The following is an 18854-nucleotide window of genomic DNA, read 5'->3' on the forward strand; positions in this document are numbered from 1 at the left end:
TCAACAATTTTGTATGGATTTCATAAGTTATCAGTTCTAAAGTTAACATTACCACTTTGGGAGTCAAACCAATGTCCAATGTTTTTTCTAAGGCCTCAGGTGTGGGCTACCCAACAGTATATCTTTCTGTTTTTTGCACGTCAGGAGACTGGGCATTACGTGGGTGAACCTCTGTCTCCCGACATTGCCCAGGCTTCTCTTGATTCTGTTAACATTATTCAAAACGATGAAGATTTTGACCATTTTTTCTCCTCCTATTGAATTTTCTGTTCTTTCCAGATTCATTCTTGAAGATTCATCTCAGCCATCATGGATGTTTTATCCCAGGTTTGTCCTCATATCATCTTTCTTTGTTACATAAGTATTCTTCTTAATAATTGTTGATATTTATTCCCTCACCTTATATCATGTGAACTACTTTCTCACATCAATAATGGGATCAGCATGCTCCTGAGTTAGTACATCCTTTCTTACCATCAAGTGGTTTATCCATTTTTGGACCAACAGTTGTTGTGTTACTAATATCTTTGTGGGTCAACCCTTGACTGATGTTATTCTCAAACCTGCTCAGTATTCTTGCCTTCATTTTACCCTTCTCAAGTTTCTTTATTCTATACATCTGCTGTTCGAGGCTCTCCACAGAAATCCTGGTGGATTTTCTACTGAGACCCTTCACATTCTCTCCTCCACATTAATCCATACATCACATTTGACCCTGGTTTTACTTGCATGTTTTTGTTGTTGTTGGGACCTTATAGATAGGACACAGTTTTGACTTGTGTTAATTTAACCTACACTTATTTCAGGGATTTATATCCTGCTTTTTTTCTTACACATTATGTCTTCAATACTATTCATAACAATATGAAGCAATAAATAACAGCATTCCACCCTTTCGACTTTTGTGAGCCATTAATCTTGATTAGAACCTTCCATGCCACCTATTCTTGTTCGTTGTTTATCGTATTCCTCCACACACTCCATCAAATCTGGATACTATCTTTTCTTAAGATCACCAATGACGTGGTTGTTGTGACCCAGTGGCAGCTTGACTGTTGGATTTTCTTCTTTACTGGCTTTCATTTGATGACAATCAGTAGGTGACACAGGTTCTTTCAAAGGGTTTTGCTATAATGTTTTTTCCACACCTCTCTTTTCTCCATATCCTGTCTCCTTTCTTTCCTTAGTAATCCAAGTATCTCAGGTTCGATTCCCCATCACACCAAACATGCTTACTGTTTTAGCCGTGGGGGCATTATAATGTGACAGTCAATCCCACTATTGATTGGTAAAAGAGTAGCCCAAGAGTTGGTAATGAGTGGTGATGACTAGCTGCCTTCCCTCTAGTCTTACACTGATAAGTTAGGGAAGGCAAGCACAGATAGCCCTCATGTAGCTTTGCGCAAAATTCAAAACAAACCCTTGTCATGCCATTGTCTGTCAGAGGTAGATCAAGATTTACTTTTGCAGCAGGCTATTAAACCAGCTCAGCATTTCTCATCAGGTCTTTATTCACATCTTTTCATGGTCTCCAAGAAAACCAGGGATTGGAGGCCATTTATTACTCTCAATTCATTATGGAGTCCTTTTTCATCCTAAGATTGGCATTTTCACCAGGATTGTGGATGACAAAAAATGGATGTCTTCAATGTCTAACTCCACATCTCGATCACATTTCAATCTCATCTTTTGTTTATTCATCTCAGGGTGATTTATCTACTTTGGGTATTCCCATTCATACTTACCTTGGCTCCATACTTGTTTTGTCACATTGTTCAGGTCTTTACTCATTATGTCCATTCTGGAGATGTGATTTCATTATTACATGAAAGATCATCTCCTTCTAACACATTCTATGTAGGAGTCAAGCACTCACACACACACCATCTCCTCTCTGTAGCAACATGAGAGGGTTGGTTGATCAAATTGGAGAACTCGGTTCTTTGACCAACCCAATATCCAGCGCATTTGGAGATCTTTGACACTGAATTTTTAGTTTATCATGCCCTCTCACCTCAGTCACTTACTGCTCATGAGGTTCTGCTGCTTTTGTAAATCTGGTCCTCTGTGACTTCTGTGGTTTCTCTTAGTCATGCCTATATGAGATTACTCCAGTGGACACTTTACAAGTGATGGAACCTTGCATGAGATCCTCTTTCTTCAACTATTTCCCTTCTTTTTTTACCTGAGAGATGATCTGCTGTGTTAGCTAGACAAAACCCATATATCAGCAGGCAAGACACTTTCTCCTTCATGTCTGGATGTACATCTGTTTAAAGGTGCTTTCCTTCAGGGATTGGGGTCTTGAGTCATTCACCACAAAGCTTCAAGCTGTTGGTTTGTAATGAAACCACCTCACATATCAGTGTTTTCAAACTACATTACATTTGGCATTACATTACTTCCTCTTTCTTACCTGTCACCATCTGATAATGGTTCATTCAGACAGCTCTACAGTAGTGATTAATATCAACCATAAAGAGGCACCAAGTTGAAAGATTTGTTTTTGGACTTTGGATCTTCTATGCTGGGTCCATGGACATCACATTCGTCTTATTGAATGTTGTGCTGGGTACTTTCAATTAGCTGCGGGATGAGCTTTCAGACCCAAACCAAATCTAACCCATGCAGTGGTTATTAGATCCACTTGTATACAGAGACCATCACTTTATTTGTGCTTCTCCCCAATAGAACAAATTTGCCATAGACCTCAATATCAAGTTGCCCCTCTTTTGGTCACCTGTACAACATCCATGGCTGTGGCTGCTAATACCTTCATCCAGGATTGGTCTCACAAATACCTTTATGTGTATCATCCAGTTTCTTCATCAAATGATTTCTCTGGTACACTCCACTTCTTGTCAGGCCCTTCTTATTGCATCCTATTGGTCAGCACAACTTTAGTTTCTGAGATTACAATGTCTACTCCTCTCACTACTTGTCCATCATCCACTGTTTTGCTCCCTTTTCATCAACCTTGATCCCCTGTTCTATGTCCCAATATCCCTGTCTTGCTTCCTCACACATGGCTTTTGTCTGGTCCTTGACAAAAAGATCCAACTTCACATGTTGAGTCATAGCTGTTCATCTGCTGACAGAGAAATTTTTGCCAACAAGCCTTCTATGGTTTGGGTGGCAGAATTTCTCATCTGTCTCTTTGACCCATGGGTCTTTGGTCTCCTTGCATTCCAGATATTGAGCAGCCCTCTCCCACACCTTCCATTCTTCCAGATACTGTACAGATTTTACTATCCCTGTTCTCACTGTGCTGATGCATTCCTTCTAAATTAAAAAGCCATCCAGACTTTCTACCCTACTGGATTAGAACATTATTGTGTATTCCCCACCATACCTTAACTTTACCTCCAATTTTTTGTGCTCCTTGTCTTGTCTCTCCCATAAGACCTGTTACCTTTTTGTCTTGACCTGCAGACATCACTACTCTGATTTGTTTGTCACTGATGTTTCACATACCCTTTATCACCCTACATATCTTCTTCTTTATCCCATTCATTCCTTTCTCTATAAAACTGCAGTGGCTTACAATGGTTGTTCTTTCTTTCTTTCCATTTCCCTTCCTTCTGTTTCTTACCTTTACCATTGTAAAAACCACAAAAAAAATTGTGTGTATGGTGAGAACCCTACATTGCCTACATATACAGCTACCCTCTGGGGTATGCACAGTAATCTTTTTATTCTCTGGCAAACCTCCCCACTTCATAATCCTTCCTTTTCGACCTTACAAATTTGATCTGCCTTTTGATCCATTTGGCCTGCTCCTCTCGACCCTCTTCCTTCCTATGTTTCTTCCCATCAAATCAGTCATCTCACATTTTCCCTCACTTTTTGTCATCTGTTAAAGGAGATTCTACAAGCTGGCATGTGGACCCATTTCCAGTACATTCATCTCCCACTATCTTCATTGCATCATTCTTTCATCCATGTTGGGATTTCAATTTTCATCTGTCGCCATGTTTCCGACTTCGGTGCAACTTCAGCTAGTAAGTTTTATTTATTTACTTTTTCTCAGCAGTGTTTGTTTCTTACTTCCCATTTTTATCACATAGATCCCTCTCTATACCAAGAGGTGCCTCTCCAGGTATTTTTTAACTTCAGAGGTGCACTGTAAGCTATAATGACTTTCTCTCTCTCCAGAATAAACTGGGAGAAAATTAGAATCATCGACACAGACAAATTCTGGAAGACAAGAAAAATCAAAGAATCATTTTATATTGACACTATTAAACCTTCACTAAACAGAAATTCTGGATTAGATGTGAGTAACCTGTCGCTGTCATTTTTGAATCTACAGGAAATCTCTCCTCCAATCAGAAACAGTAATAATCCAACCAATCATAACATGCTCTCCACAATCTACCAGGATGCTATAAAAGACTGACAACACCTTAGCACACACTGACCTGAAGACGAAAGGCAGAAGACTTTTGAAATGTCATCCTCTTCACTTATATCTCCACAACAGGCAATTGCCATCCATTCTACAAAGTTTCATCAAATAAAATATTTTAATGAAAGTGCATACTTTTTGGATCATTCTTGTCAAATTTCAAACAATTTTATCGACTAGTTTTATTTTTGTAAAGAACTTTCTCAAGAGTTACATAACCTGATTACAACATAAGAAAATCATTGTCATAGGGTTAACTAAATTAACATGCAGAGAGTAATACATTACCTATGGTGCATGTATAACAATTGTACACCAACACATGTGCAGTGATATATGGCATATGAGATATCCCTAAAGCCATACTTTAATCTGGTGGTTTCTTAAACTTTTAAAAGTAATGAAAGATCCATTTGCCAATCACCTATTTCAATACTATTTCCACTTTTCGTATATTATTAGCCCACCATGGCCAGGTGGTTATGGTGCTCAACTCATAATCTTAGGGTCACGGGTTCGAATCCTCATCACACCAAACATGCTTGCCCTTTCAGCCATGGGGGAGTTATAATGTGATGGTCAATCCCATTATTCATTGGTAAAAGAGTAGCCCAAGAGTTGGCAGTGGTTAGTGATGATTAGCTACCTTCCCTTTAGTCTTACGTTACAAAATTAGGGACGGCTAGTACAGATAGCCCTCAAGTAGCTTTACGCGAAATTAACAAACAAACAAACATCTTATCTTTTTCAAGCAGTATCGGCTAAACTATATTTGTATTTTCAGTTGAGTCGATAAAATAGTTGTCAACTGTTTTATATTTTAAATAATTTTGTAATAAACCTCACTTAAGGTGCTAATGTTCTATAACTTAAACAGTTAACATAGTTATGTTGGTAACTATATATATTCATAAAGTCTGTTTTCTTTGCGTATTGTTTTTATTTTTTATGTATGCGTATAGCTGGAAAACATAAGATAACATGTCTTGCTTTTGAAGAGCTAAAGTATGTTTCATGTAATAAAAATGTTTTACTGTTCTTTGTTATGTTGCAATGGTACAATGAAATATATACATATGCAGAGATGCCAACCATTACGATTTGAGCATAATCATTACGATTTTGGTGTATACATTACAACTATACGCTCATACAGACAAATATTACGACTTGTTGCAACTCCCAAATTATTATATATTATATAGACCTTTATAATAAAGTGATAAATTGTTACCCCAGGGCTTGAAAGGGGTGAAAAGAAATTTTCTAGTGAGATACAAATAAATTTTGATAATAAATAAAAGACATAGTTCAAGTGGCTACTTGCAATAATCATGTTTGTACTTGAAATATTATAAAATATATGTATCTCTGACAACTACCAATAGTTTGAGTGCAGTTCTTCTCCATACTGGGGTACGTGGGGGAATCCATAGTTACGTCATCAGTGCTTGTCAGCCAATCAGCACTCGCATAGATGGGTATTTCTAGTTTTGTAAGCGGCATAGAAACACCAATGCAATTGTTCACAAGATGGAAAAAAGAGACCTCGTTCACCAGATTGTTTTATTTGTGGCAAATCTAAAAGTACTAAAACTGTGAATCAAAAATTTATGAAAGAGTATGGTGCAAAATATCTGGTCATTGCATCAAAAGTCAGTGACAGTCACGCGTTTTGTACAGTTTATCACATCAGTTTTTCTGTGGCATATGGCGGGATAAACGATTGTTCCAGACATACAAAATCAGCATCTCACCAACAAAAGGCTGAGGCGAAGACAAAAACGATGCAGATGACGACATTTATGAGTAAGAATTCAGAATATGAAAACATAAATGCAGAAGTGATGTTCACGCAATTCATCATTGCTCATAATTTAACCCTAGCTGTAGCCGATCATGCAGGATATCTATTCAGAAAAATGTTCCCAGACTCTAATATAGCAAAAAAATATGGCTATGCTAGAACCAAAACTACAGCCATTGTACAAATGTTGGGTTATGAAGATGACAAAATAATTTCAAGCATACTTACTAACAGTGTTTACAGTTTAGCCATAGATGGATCCACAGACATGGATGACTCAAAACTATTCAGTGGTTGTACAATATCTTGACCCTTTGCTAAGAAAAATTGTTTGTTCTCTTTTGACAATGGTGGAATGGAAAGAAGCTTCTATGGGGAGAATATTTTCAAGCTTTTGGACCACAAATTGACAAAGAGGAAAATTCCATGGGAAAACTGTCTTAGTTTTTCTTCAGACAATGCCTCAGTTATGTCTGGTATAGGTAAAGGTGTGATGGGACACATCTCGAGACAACAGCCTAGCATTTAATTCATGGGCTGTGCCTGTCACCTCATGAATATTGCTGCCCAGAAAGCTTCCAGAGAACTGCCCTGCCCAGTTTCTGATATATTGATAGATATCTACTATTTTCTGGACAAAGGTGCTAGCAGAAAACAACATTTCAAAGATTGTATGACAAAGAAACAAGAAAAATTCTAGAACTTGTTAACACAAGATGGCTATCACTTGGGGTGTGCCTCAACAGAATATTGGATATATGGAAACCATTGAAGAAGTATTTTCACTGTGAAAATGAAAAACTAGATTCAAAAGGATCTAAACGTGCAGCTTAGTCAGGCAGCAAGGCTTTAACAGTCAAAACATCCTCCCAGCCACACAGGAACACAAGACAACAGTCTTCAAAAGCAGACAAAGAAACATTTGATATAACTCAATATATGTTTAGGCAGTCTGACCTTGAACTAAAGAAGAGACAATCAATGTAAAAAGAGAAGAAAACGAAAGCAAGCAAAGAATTAACCAAGAAAAGTTATGCACAGAGCAAGTTAGATAAGTTAACAGTTTTCTTAGACAACAAAATGAACTTGTTATTTTGTCTTTTTTCTTCAGTCTTCAATTCCTCTATTTGAGCAAGCCAATTTGATATTACAAAGAGAGGGACCTTGCATACACATTATGCATAGAACTCTGATTACACAAGTTAAAAATGTACTTGTCAGATACATCAAGCCAGAATATCTTGAAGGCAACATCACTGAACTTGACTACAACAATGAATTCTTACACAAATCTGATGAGGCAGTTTCTATTGGAAATGCTGCCAAGGAATACATTGTTAAATATGAAAAGGACCTGGACCTGATCAGCTTCTACACCAGTGTCAAGAAATACTATATTGCAACTACAAATTACATGATGAAACATTTCCCTCTAAATGATGAACATCTGATTCACACAGAGGTTGCTGATCCAAAACTGAAAGTCAGCAAAGATGTCTACAGTTATGGATGGAAATGGCAACCAGAAGTATGACATTCTGTGTAGGGTTATGCTTGGAATTCTTACAATCTTCCATTCTAATGCTGACACTGAAAGGATAATTAGTTTAGTGACTAAAAACAAAAGCAAGTTCAGATCAAACATGAGCACCTCAGTTTTGAGCAGTATTATAACACACAAGATGTGTATGCAGTCAAATGGACAATGTTGTTATAACTCCCAACCATCCAGAGACATTCTCATGAAAGCAAAGGCTGCAACAGCTGTAAAACTATTTCAATAAGTGTCATAAACATGATATAAACTATTCCTTACATAAAGGCTTTTTCTGCTTACTGTTTGTGCATGTTCAGTGTTGTTTTACCAGTATGTTTGTTACACTAAACTAAATAAAAGACATAATTTCAAAAGAATTTTTTAAATTTATTTATTAAATAAATAAAATTAAACAAAATTAATTTTGTAAATTAAACAAAACAGTCATAAATGAGCAATCTATAGCAGTAATAAATAAAAATACTTATTATAATAATAAACAGCTTAGAGACATTGGTCACGCCTAGTAGTCGCAAATGATAAAGGGCTCTGTCTACAGTCATTACGCTCAGTCATTTGAAATAGTTGGCATCTCTGCATATGTATAAGGCAAGCTTCTCAGTTATTCTACTTGTTTTATTTCCCTACATTTTGCACTTTTTTATCCACAAAACTGACCCACTTTTTTATAATTATTTGAACTTTTCTAAAATAAAATAGTTTTTAAATATTTTGTTTGGGATTATAGCAGTAATCAGATTGAGAAGTACTGATCTTAGATTGATATTGTTTGATCAGTGTTAGAAACTGTGACAAAAAAAAACTACAGTGAAGTTTTCAGATGAATATTTAACGTATAAGTGTGGTAAAGCGATGTACTGCTTAATTTACATTGCTATTAGTTAAATAGAAGCATAAGAAATTGTGCGTCTGCTTCTTTGTTGTTTGCTTCCAAATATAAAGGAACCAGTAATAAATAGTAATGCTACACATATCAAACTATCAGTATTTTGGCTTGGTCAAAGACACTGACTGAAACTTGGTATTAGTTACAAATTTCTCTGTTTTTAACCTCTTTTTTTTTTTATATATTCTTTCTTCTAATTTTTATTTCAAGTGTTAGAAGGTCTGTATAAAGGAATACTCGCACATTTTGAAGTAGGACAAGAAAAAGCCAACTTTCAAAGTTTGGTATTAATGAAGAAATAGAGCAATGTTAAAATTAAATATGTTTGATATTGAAGTTGATAAAATAAAAATACATTAAACTAAAGTGTGCTTACTAAATGAAATTGATAAGTAACATTATCATATATTTCTAATGAGAGCGACACTGAAAAACAATGAAAAATCAGTACTTCTACATATAAACGTTCTTGTTTCTAAATAAGTACTAAGTTCACTGAGATAATGGTTAACAACTTTCTAAACACAAACTTTACACTTTACCTTCAGGTAAGAAAATGGTTGAAACAAAGAAGAACATGTAAAGAACAACCACATTTAGAGACGTTCCAGCAACAGCAATCTGCTTCTTTTGATCTGTCTGAGCTAGAGGAAGAAGCTGTAATATGGAAAATGAAGCATCCAGTAAGTTCATATGTCTTTGTTAGTTCAGGATGTATTGCTCTGTCTTAATGTCCCTGAAAGCTCTTATGAAATTTATTGGTGATGTTGCACAAGTATAATCATCTTTTCATAAAAATCTGTACATTTGTAAATATTTTATTTACCAAATTCATGAAGTAAATTATTTTCCGATAAAGTGAAAGTTTCATAATCTTCTATTTAAGTAAAAAACATTTACCACCCAGTGATACTAAAAACCAACTGGATTGTTTAATAATTTTATTTAGTACTTGTACAAAAATATATCCTATATTTAGAGATGTGATCTAAGTTTTAGAAATTTATTTGATTTTGCATTTAGACATCATGCTGGTTTTGCTATAACTTGGAGGTTGTTTTGTTTTTTTGCTTCAGGTCATTGTACCCTTAGATAGGAATGAGCAGCTTAAACAATTTACAGAAACTAATGTGTTGCTACAGGAATTTTATAGTTTAAAACCTTTACGGATACGACGCAGGCAGCGAATAGATGCTCTCGCAGCTCAAGTGGAATCTCATTTCCAGCTACTGAAAAGTATGTACAGTCTCTGTATTGTATATTAAATTATTAACTTTGATTTGACAGTTGTTTGTGGTGCAAACTAGCACTTCTTTCTTTCAAAAAATCAGAGAACATTTTCAAATGCTTTTTTTTTACCTTTCTGATTTATAAGTTTACATTTTCTCTCTCAGAATTTTCAGTATCAAACAATTACAAGAATATTCATCCTTCAGTAATCATTTGTATAGTACAAGCTTGCTTTTCATACAGACTATTTTTGTACGACATAGTTAAGTTTGTTGCATATATATTTGTTCTCTAGTTTTCTGTCAGAAGATGTAAAATTTTTGGGTTTGTATATGCTTTGTCTTGGCTTGTACATCAGTAAGAATACATTTGATTTTGGATTGTTTTCTCTGTTCCTTGTAAGAGCAGTTGTACAAGTGGGTTATAAATGTTATTATTGGAGCATAACCTTTGTTTACTAACATTAAACATTTTTACCTTTCAAATGTTAGACATATTAAAATTACCTCTGTTACCAGATGTAGTACTCTCCTCCTTAACCTGTTCTGGAAAGATTTTATGGAAGATGTTTGCTTCGTATGTGTGTCATCATTATATGTATCAATATGTAACCTTCAGGTTTTGTTTCATCATTATGTGTGTCAATATGTAACCTTCAGGTTTTGTTTCATCATTATATGTATCAGTATGTAACCTTCAGGTTTTGTTTCATCATTATATGTATCAGTATGTAACCTTCAGGTTTTGTTTCATCATTATATGTATCAGTATGTAACCTTCAGGTTTTGTTTCATCATTATATGTATCAATAGTAACCTTCAGGTTTTGTCATCATTATATGTGTCAGTATGGTAACATTCAGGCTTCACTTGTAGGTTCTTTTCCTTTTTAACGTATCCCTTGCTTGCTGAAATATTTTTCCCGTTAACTTAAATATCACACATCTTTATCCATGTATAAAAGTTTTTTTAACCTCCTCCACTCACCTTTATAGTAAGACTACAACCTTTGTAATAAGACTGTGTATTGCAGACTTGAGGGTAAACAATTTAATACTCACAACACAAATATTTATATATATGATGTATTATATATGATAATGATTGGATGACTTGACCAGTTCTGTAATGGTATATGTACAAATGGAAGACATAAAAGCAGAATCTGAGGACACATTTTCTATGATTTAGTTTTCTCATGTTTTTGTGTGGACAGTGAGACTTTTATTTTCTAAACTGATCAATTAAAATGTTTCAATTAATTTAATTTTCAACTGTTCTAATAAAAATGTAATTCTAAAGTTTATTTTAATTGTTAAAAAATCTGTTTGTTGGTCACTCAATTCACAGAAATGCAATTTTTGTTTCAAAAATTTGATTTGTAACATATCAAGATGTTTACATATCATAGAATTATATAAAGACTTTTCTCTACGTTAAAAGTCCATGTATAATTCTACGTATTAACCTAACAATGTTACAAGTCTTATAAAACTATACTGAGATATTGTTACAACTCAAATATATAATACTGAGAACAATTTTATCGTGTTCTTCTCTTTCCTTCAAGAGAATCATTGTATTCCTGAGAACTAAAAGTCTGAGGGGAATTGTATCACAGACTTTTAATACCTAATAACATGAATTATATCACAGACTTGTAATACCTAATAACGTGAATTATATCACAGAATTGTAATGCCTAATAACATGAATTATATCACAGACTTGTAATGCCTTATAACATGAATTATATCACAGACTTGTAATACATAATAACATGAATTATATCACAGACTTGTAATACATAATAACATGAATTATATCACAGACTTGTAATACCTAATTACATGAATTATATCACAAACTTGTAATACCTAATTACATGAATTATATCACAAACTTGTAATACCTAATTACATGAATTATATCACAAACTTGTAATACCTAATTACATGAATTATATCACAGACTTGTAATACATAATAACATGAATTATATCACAGACTTGTAATACATAATAACATGAATTATATCACAGACTTGTAATACCTAATAACGTGAATTGTATCACAGACTTGTAATATCTAATAACGTGAATTATATCACAGACTTGTAATATCTAATAACGTGAATTATATCACAGACTTGTAATACCTAATAACGTGAATTATATCACAGACTTGTAATACCTAATAACATGAATTATATCACATACTTTTAATACCTAATAACATGAATTATATCAGACTTGTAATATCTAATAACATGAATTATATCACAGACTTGTAATGCCTTATAACATGAATTATATCAGACTTGTAATGACTAATAACATGAATTATATCACAGACTTGTAATGCCTAATAACACATGGTATAGAAACTTACCAACTGATATCTAAGAGACATAACGTTTTCTCAGCCAAACTCACTCATAAGATGATGAATGATGTTCTTGTTTTAGAGAGGTATAGTTCTACAGTGGTCATAGCATTCTCACTGTTTAGAAAGTCCCTGTGTCAATTCTTGGACTAAAATATATAGATATCAGACTTGATATATAGAAAAGTTTTGAAGAATACTTTAAATTTGATGTGCATACAGGGTTGTATTATACTGACTCAGTACATGTTTCAGTTGCCATTTTCCTCTCTTCTGTTGCCTTTTACTGACTCAGTAGATGTTTTAGCTGCCATTTTTCTTTCTTTTGTTGCCTTGTAGTGACTTGGTGTTTCAGCTGTCATTTTCTTCTCTCTCTCTCTCTCTTGCAGATTTCAGTTTCAAAAGTGCCAAGCACAGCTCAGACTGTTATAATTAAATGGTTGCTAGTTAAAGCTAGATAGAAAACATTATAATAGTGATGGAGCTTGGCACCATTTTGAACTGTCATAATGTAACTACTAAGTTGACTTACAGAAGAGAGATATTTCATTTGTAACTATTACCTGTTGCTAAGCAATGTATATTCTTCAAAAAAAGAAATGCAAAAGGGATATTTTTTTTATTTTAAAGAGAAATATATGTAATAACGTTACAAGCTCGGAGTATGTGATGTTACACGTGTTAAGGCACTGATTGTCAGACCAAAAAAACATAAAAAACAAAGTTGTGCACTTTGAAAATGGAGGAAAACATCGGATTTTTTGCCAAAATGCATTCGTGTCCAATACATTTGTTTGAGAGATCTGCATGTTCTGCAAGTGCAACAGGTGCAAAATCCCTATAAAAGTGACGGGTTTTCCGGTTTCCATAGCTCAGTGTTAAGCCACCGACACGCAATACAGTTATGCCAAGACTGGCTGAAGCACAACGCAACAACGCCATTGGTCGCTTGGAAGCAGGCGAATCTCGATCAGATGTTGCCAGAGCTGTGAATGTCCACCCAAGCACCATCACAAGGCTATGGAATCTTCACCAACAACATGGATCAACTCGTGACCGTCCACAATCTGGCAGATCTCGTGTGACCACGCCCGCACAAGATCGCAACATCCGGTTACGTCACCATTGGGATAGGACCACCACTGCGACGTCTACTGCCTCAACCATACCAGGGCTGTGTAGGATTTTCGATCAGACCGTACATAACCATTGACGAGATTCTTAGGCCCCATGTGCAACCCATCATGGTGAACATCAACGACGTTTTTCAACATGACAATGCCCGTCCTCACACAGCCCGACTCACCACTGTCTTCTTGAGACACCACAACATCAACGTTCTTCCCTGGCCCTCCAAATCACCAGATTTAAACCCCATCGAACATCTTTGGGACGAGTTGGACTGACGTCTGCGACAACCTCATCCGCAGACTCTACCTCAGCTTGCAGCAGCTTTGCAGGCTGAGTGGACAGCCATTCCACAGGATGTGATTCGTCATCTCATCGCTTCCATGGGCAAGAGATGACAAGCAGTTATTGATGTTCACGGGGGGCATACTCGTTATTGACGTTGAGTGACATTGAACTTCAACTAGTGAGCTTGGACTTCGCCTTTCCAGACTTTGGATGTTTAGCAGTGAATATTCAAAGTTTCACACATGTCATATAGAACTACCCGGAATAAACTTGTTAACAATATGACTCAAATTTTGCCTTTTGCGTTTCTTTTTTTTGAAGAATATATATCGCATTGGTGGCTTGGTGGTTAAAGTCTCTGTTAACCTACATTTGTGCCATTAAAAAAATACATGTTGTAACTATACATAAACATAATATAGTGTGTTCCTCAAAATTCTTAGTGCATTGTAAAAATGGTGTGAAAGAAACCACATAAATCTGTTTACACCCTATACAACATTATAATTTTGTCCAAAGATAGGTAACATTAATTGTATATCATTTCAAGAAATGGATGGATTTATGTGTTAACAATTTTTTGTGAGCATCAGTATAAAGTATTTGCACTAAAGGGATGTGTACATCAGTTTAAGCAAATTTAATTGCACGGTGATTTGTTTGCAAATTAAATCTCAGTAAAAAAGTGTATCGGGATGTAACTCTTCCACAATATCTTTTACAACAGCATTTCAAGTTAACATACAGTGTTTCTTTGTTCTATAAGTAAGGAGCCTGGTAGTTAGGGTACTCAACTCATAATCTCATAATCTGAGAATCACAAGTTCAATCCCCCATAGCACTGAACATGACCACTCTTTCAATCCCACTATTTGTTGATAAAAGAGTACTCTAAGAGTTAACAGTTGGTGGTGTTGACTGGCACTTTCAGTCTATCATTGTTAAATTAAGGATGGTTAGTACAGATAGCCCTCATGCAGCTTTGCATAAAATTAAAAAAATTCCTCTGAGTACACAGCTCTAACTGGAAGTTGATATTAACAAGTGTTTACCTTGATGTTTGGGTATTATCTAGGTCACAGACAAGATACATGCACATAATTATAAACTGAACTCCAAATGTGTGCTTTGCTCCTTTGAAACTTAATGTTTGCATTTTATTGTAATTTTATCAGTACCCTGTTATGACTGATGCCCAGCACAAAGTTTTAAAATTGTTTTCTGGCATTTGTCAAGAAAAATATGTAAATTGTGTTATTGAGAATTACAGTAAATTGGAATAAGATGTAAATTGGTGAAGACAATCCAATACGATAATTTAATTTGAAATGTTGTAAGAACTGAAAGCTATAATAATACAAAGACATCTTTAAATCATCAGTTTGGAACCAATACTCTTAATATTTCTAACATTTGTGCTTGATAAAAGACATTATTGAGTAATATTGGTCACAATGGTCAATTACCAAAATATTATTTGTTATTTTAAAAAATAATCTAGCATACAATTGATAAAGAATTTCATATTTTCAATAATCAAACCTTTTATGGGTTAAACTAAGTATTACAAGTACTACTCCTAAGTCATTACTGGAAGGTTTATTGCAACACTGTTACTTGAACTAAGTGTTACAACAATAAACATGAAAATATTATTTTCATTGTGTAATTTTTACCATGGTTTATTAACATGAAAATATATTTCTAGTATAATTCCTATTCATTAAGTAATCAGTCAGTCAAACAAAGTTGTTTCATATTTCTTATATGATACCCTACTTCCTCACGTGATAGTTTTTGTCAATTATTGCTGATTTCTATATGCACAGGTTTTGCTTGCTACTAACCTTGATACTTCCACTCATCTCTATGTGCTTTCCATGTGGTACATCTGTGCTGTTGTGTGGAAATAATCATGTGACAGTCTTCTACCAATAGGAGTGTGATGCACCCTCTTAACGCAGCTGACTTCCTCTATGCAGTAGAGCCCAATCTTCACTTCATGATTTGGCACTGTAATGTTTAGTCATATTCATTCACTGCTCTTCTGATTTCTTTTTTGACCATTTGTTGCTTTTTTAACTAAAAATTTTTAAGTTAACATTTTGTTATTTCTTTATTGTTTCTAACCTTTCTTTTAACAAAGAGTTTTACCTTCAATTGTACAGAATGCTACTCACATTACAACTGCTTCCATTGCCACTGACCAACCACCTACTACTGTGGCTTCAGGCTCAACTTTATCAGTGGATTAGGTTCTGGCCCTCATATGCTAGGAGTTGGAATGTTTTTTGTGGTCTGAGAGTTGTCCTGAGCCTCAACCAAATCTCCAAGGTCCACAGAGGTCTAAACAGGATAGTGAAGATTTGGACAGCTTTTAGCCTCCTCCTTTCTTTGATATGCAATTCTCATCCTTCTTTTTCCTTTCTGGAGTTAGTGATACAAGTATATCATGTTTTATCTTTGTCCCCTATGTCTTACATTCACTCCCTTTCCCTGTTAAATGAATCACCTTCTGCCTATTATTTGGTTCTTACTTCTCCACATGACATTGAGGTCCCTGCTCAGGGATCAGTATGCTTTATCCCACATCTGTTCATGATGGTCATGTGTTGGCTTACCATTGTTTTGTAAATCTACTTCTTGATGCTCAGCAGTTGATCTTGCTTATCCCCATTTGTGGTTTGGACCCTATTGCATCTGTGCACTTTTTCCAGGCACAGTTTAACTAACTCCATCTAACCATAACCACTTTCATTTATACACCTCTTGTCTGAGGCTATCCATCCTACCTCTGAGGGGTTTTGGTAAACACCCATTCCCTCTGCTCATCTCTGTTGGAATCTATTCATGTTTATAATTCCCAATCCTCTCTTGCAATTAATCTGTTACAGCCTTCTCTTGTTCTTCATCCTCCCCACCAATGCTTTTCTTATGGATTGGGGAAGTATTTGGACTCTTTAGAAATTTCTGGCTGTTGTACATTTGTTGAATTTGGTATCCATATTGATCTTCTAGTATTTCTGGCTGTTTGTTGGTCATTCAGTCATTTCCGACCAATACTGAGGGGCAAATCAGTCATGATTCATTCCTACAACTCAACTATTGTCTCTGTTTTTACACACTGGATATTTTGTTCTAGATCCATAGCCATCATATTTGCTGAATTGTCATATCCCAGGTGCTTTCAGTCATGATGTAGTTTGTTGTCTTGTTCTGACATGGTTATCTCCACAGAGTGATCCCTCAATCTATGGATCTTCAGGTCTTTTTATCCATCAAGATCTTTCTCTTTCCTAAACCCTTTTACCAGTTACCCTTACAGGTTGGATTCACCAGCTTGTTCATCTGGCTTATTCTCCCATACTTTCAGATTACCTTTCTTTATTTCCCCTTTCCACAGACTAGATCTGCCATTTCACCATGTTGGAGAAGATCACCTGGGCAAGCAAGCAGACCATTTCCAACTCTTTCATTATCTGGCCAACTCCATTGCAGCCAGTTATAGTTTGCCTCTTTTTACCACCTTTCACTCCTTGACTCATCTGTGAATAGATACATTACCTTTAATTATTTCTTTTGTCTTTACAATGGCTTATTTATTTATTACTTCTTGTGGGCTCCCACCCTGTGTCCCCTTGGTGTGTATTCCTGTACGTGGTGAGGGGACCTCCCAGGGAAGGTTCTGTTCTGTCTGGTTACCTTCTCTGGGATCTAAACACCCACCCATGTGTTTGCCATGCGTGGTGACCCGTGAAGGGGAGGAGAGGATCCTGGTGGTTGAGGGGTCCAACCATAACACACCACTTTGGCCTTGAATTCCTGTAGACGAGCAGCCTTTGGGTAGCCCCCTTTGGTCAATTGGCTGGTCCACTTGGGCTAGAGTCAACCAAGTACCAGTGTTGGAAGTTCTCAACGGGTGTTGTGGACATTGTGCTTGGTGCTAGGGTTTGGGTATAGTGCTCACGAAACCAGAGTGTTGCTGCATTGTCCTTGCATGGCTTTGTAGTGCGTTCCGTCGTAGGGCTCCATGGTGGGTGGGGTCAGTGGGTACCTAAATTTTTCTTTTTTCCTATGGCTCCTCCTTCAAAAAATTTAAATAAAATAGTGAAAAAACAGTCAGTGGGTAAGCGACCACGTCTTGAAGACTCTGAACAGCAATCTTCAACATCAGTAACACACATACCTCATTTTCTTATATTACATTTTCTTTCGGAAAACGTTTAGGGCAATAGTCCCCCTTTTTTATTCAGAAGGGACTGGAGGGACTTGCTGGCTCTCCAGAGTCAGTAAAGAAGCTTTGATCTGGAGACATTGGTTGAAACATCCACATTCCAACACAGTGAACTCCTATTGAATTCAAAGGCAATCGGGGAAATACCTATTGAGGTTACACCTCATGCTACTTTGAATTCTTCACGAGGAGTTATTGTTGAGAGGGATTTGAAGAACGTCCCCGAGTCAGAGATTCTCGCTGGTCTCTCCACTCAAGGAGTTTCTGCAGTGAGGCACATCTCCACTCGCAAAGATGGAGTTACACTGCCAACAAATACCCTCATTTTGACATTTACTTCATCACATGCACCTGCACCCTTAATGGCAGGTTATCTCATTTTTAGGGTACGGCCATACATTTCAAACTCTCTCCGATGTTTCCAATGTCAGAGTTTCGGCCACTCAAAGACATCATGTCGTGGTTCCCTGACATGTGCTCGTTGTGGGGGCAAGGACCACGATGCCTATGAATGTGACATGGACCAACATTGCGTCAACTGCAATGGTTATCACCCCTCCTACTTTCGTTTTTGCCCAAAATGGTTGGAGGAAAAAGAGGTGCAACGTTTGAAAACGATCATGAGGCTCAGAAATTACTGCCCACCACTCCATCTCGGACATATGCTGCTGCACTTCATTCCACAACAACAGTGGGAGTGCGGACAGATCTTTCTGTGCCTCCAAGAGAATCGTTTTCAAAACAAATGAAAAGCCTATTGACCTCCATGGTTAAGAAAATTGATGAATCAACTTCCACACCCATCTCTGTTCCTCCCATACATTCCAACAAACCTCAAGATCCACATTCTTCAGTTTCAAATACAGGCATTTCTTCTGATACATTTTTTTTTTCCCACCCCAAAAGGCAAAACAATCATTCATTCACGTCCT

The 18854-nt window shown here is 36.0% G+C and overlaps 1 protein-coding gene across 5 annotated transcripts in view; it reads left to right on the forward strand.

Moving 5' to 3' along the window:
- Positions 1-18854, forward strand: part of LOC143249679 (IQ calmodulin-binding motif-containing protein 1-like) — a 63247-nt gene that overhangs the window by 35668 nt on the left and 8725 nt on the right. For 4 of the 5 annotated variants that reach the window (XR_013027903.1, XR_013027904.1, XM_076499967.1 and 1 more), the window contains 2 exons: positions 9208-9342; positions 9736-9895. Coding sequence is in view for 2 of the 5 variants with exons in the window: in XM_076499967.1 (XP_076356082.1) it covers positions 9208-9342; positions 9736-9895 (295 nt within the window). In the remaining 3 variants the exon portion in view is untranslated. Of the gene's footprint in view, positions 1-3862; positions 4002-9207; positions 9343-9735; positions 9896-18854 lie in introns of those variants that run through there. The other variant, XR_013027905.1, reaches the window with a different exon arrangement.

Source organism: Tachypleus tridentatus, chromosome 4 (assembly GCF_004210375.1).
Source record: "Tachypleus tridentatus isolate NWPU-2018 chromosome 4, ASM421037v1, whole genome shotgun sequence".
NCBI lineage: Eukaryota > Metazoa > Arthropoda > Merostomata > Xiphosura > Limulidae > Tachypleus > Tachypleus tridentatus.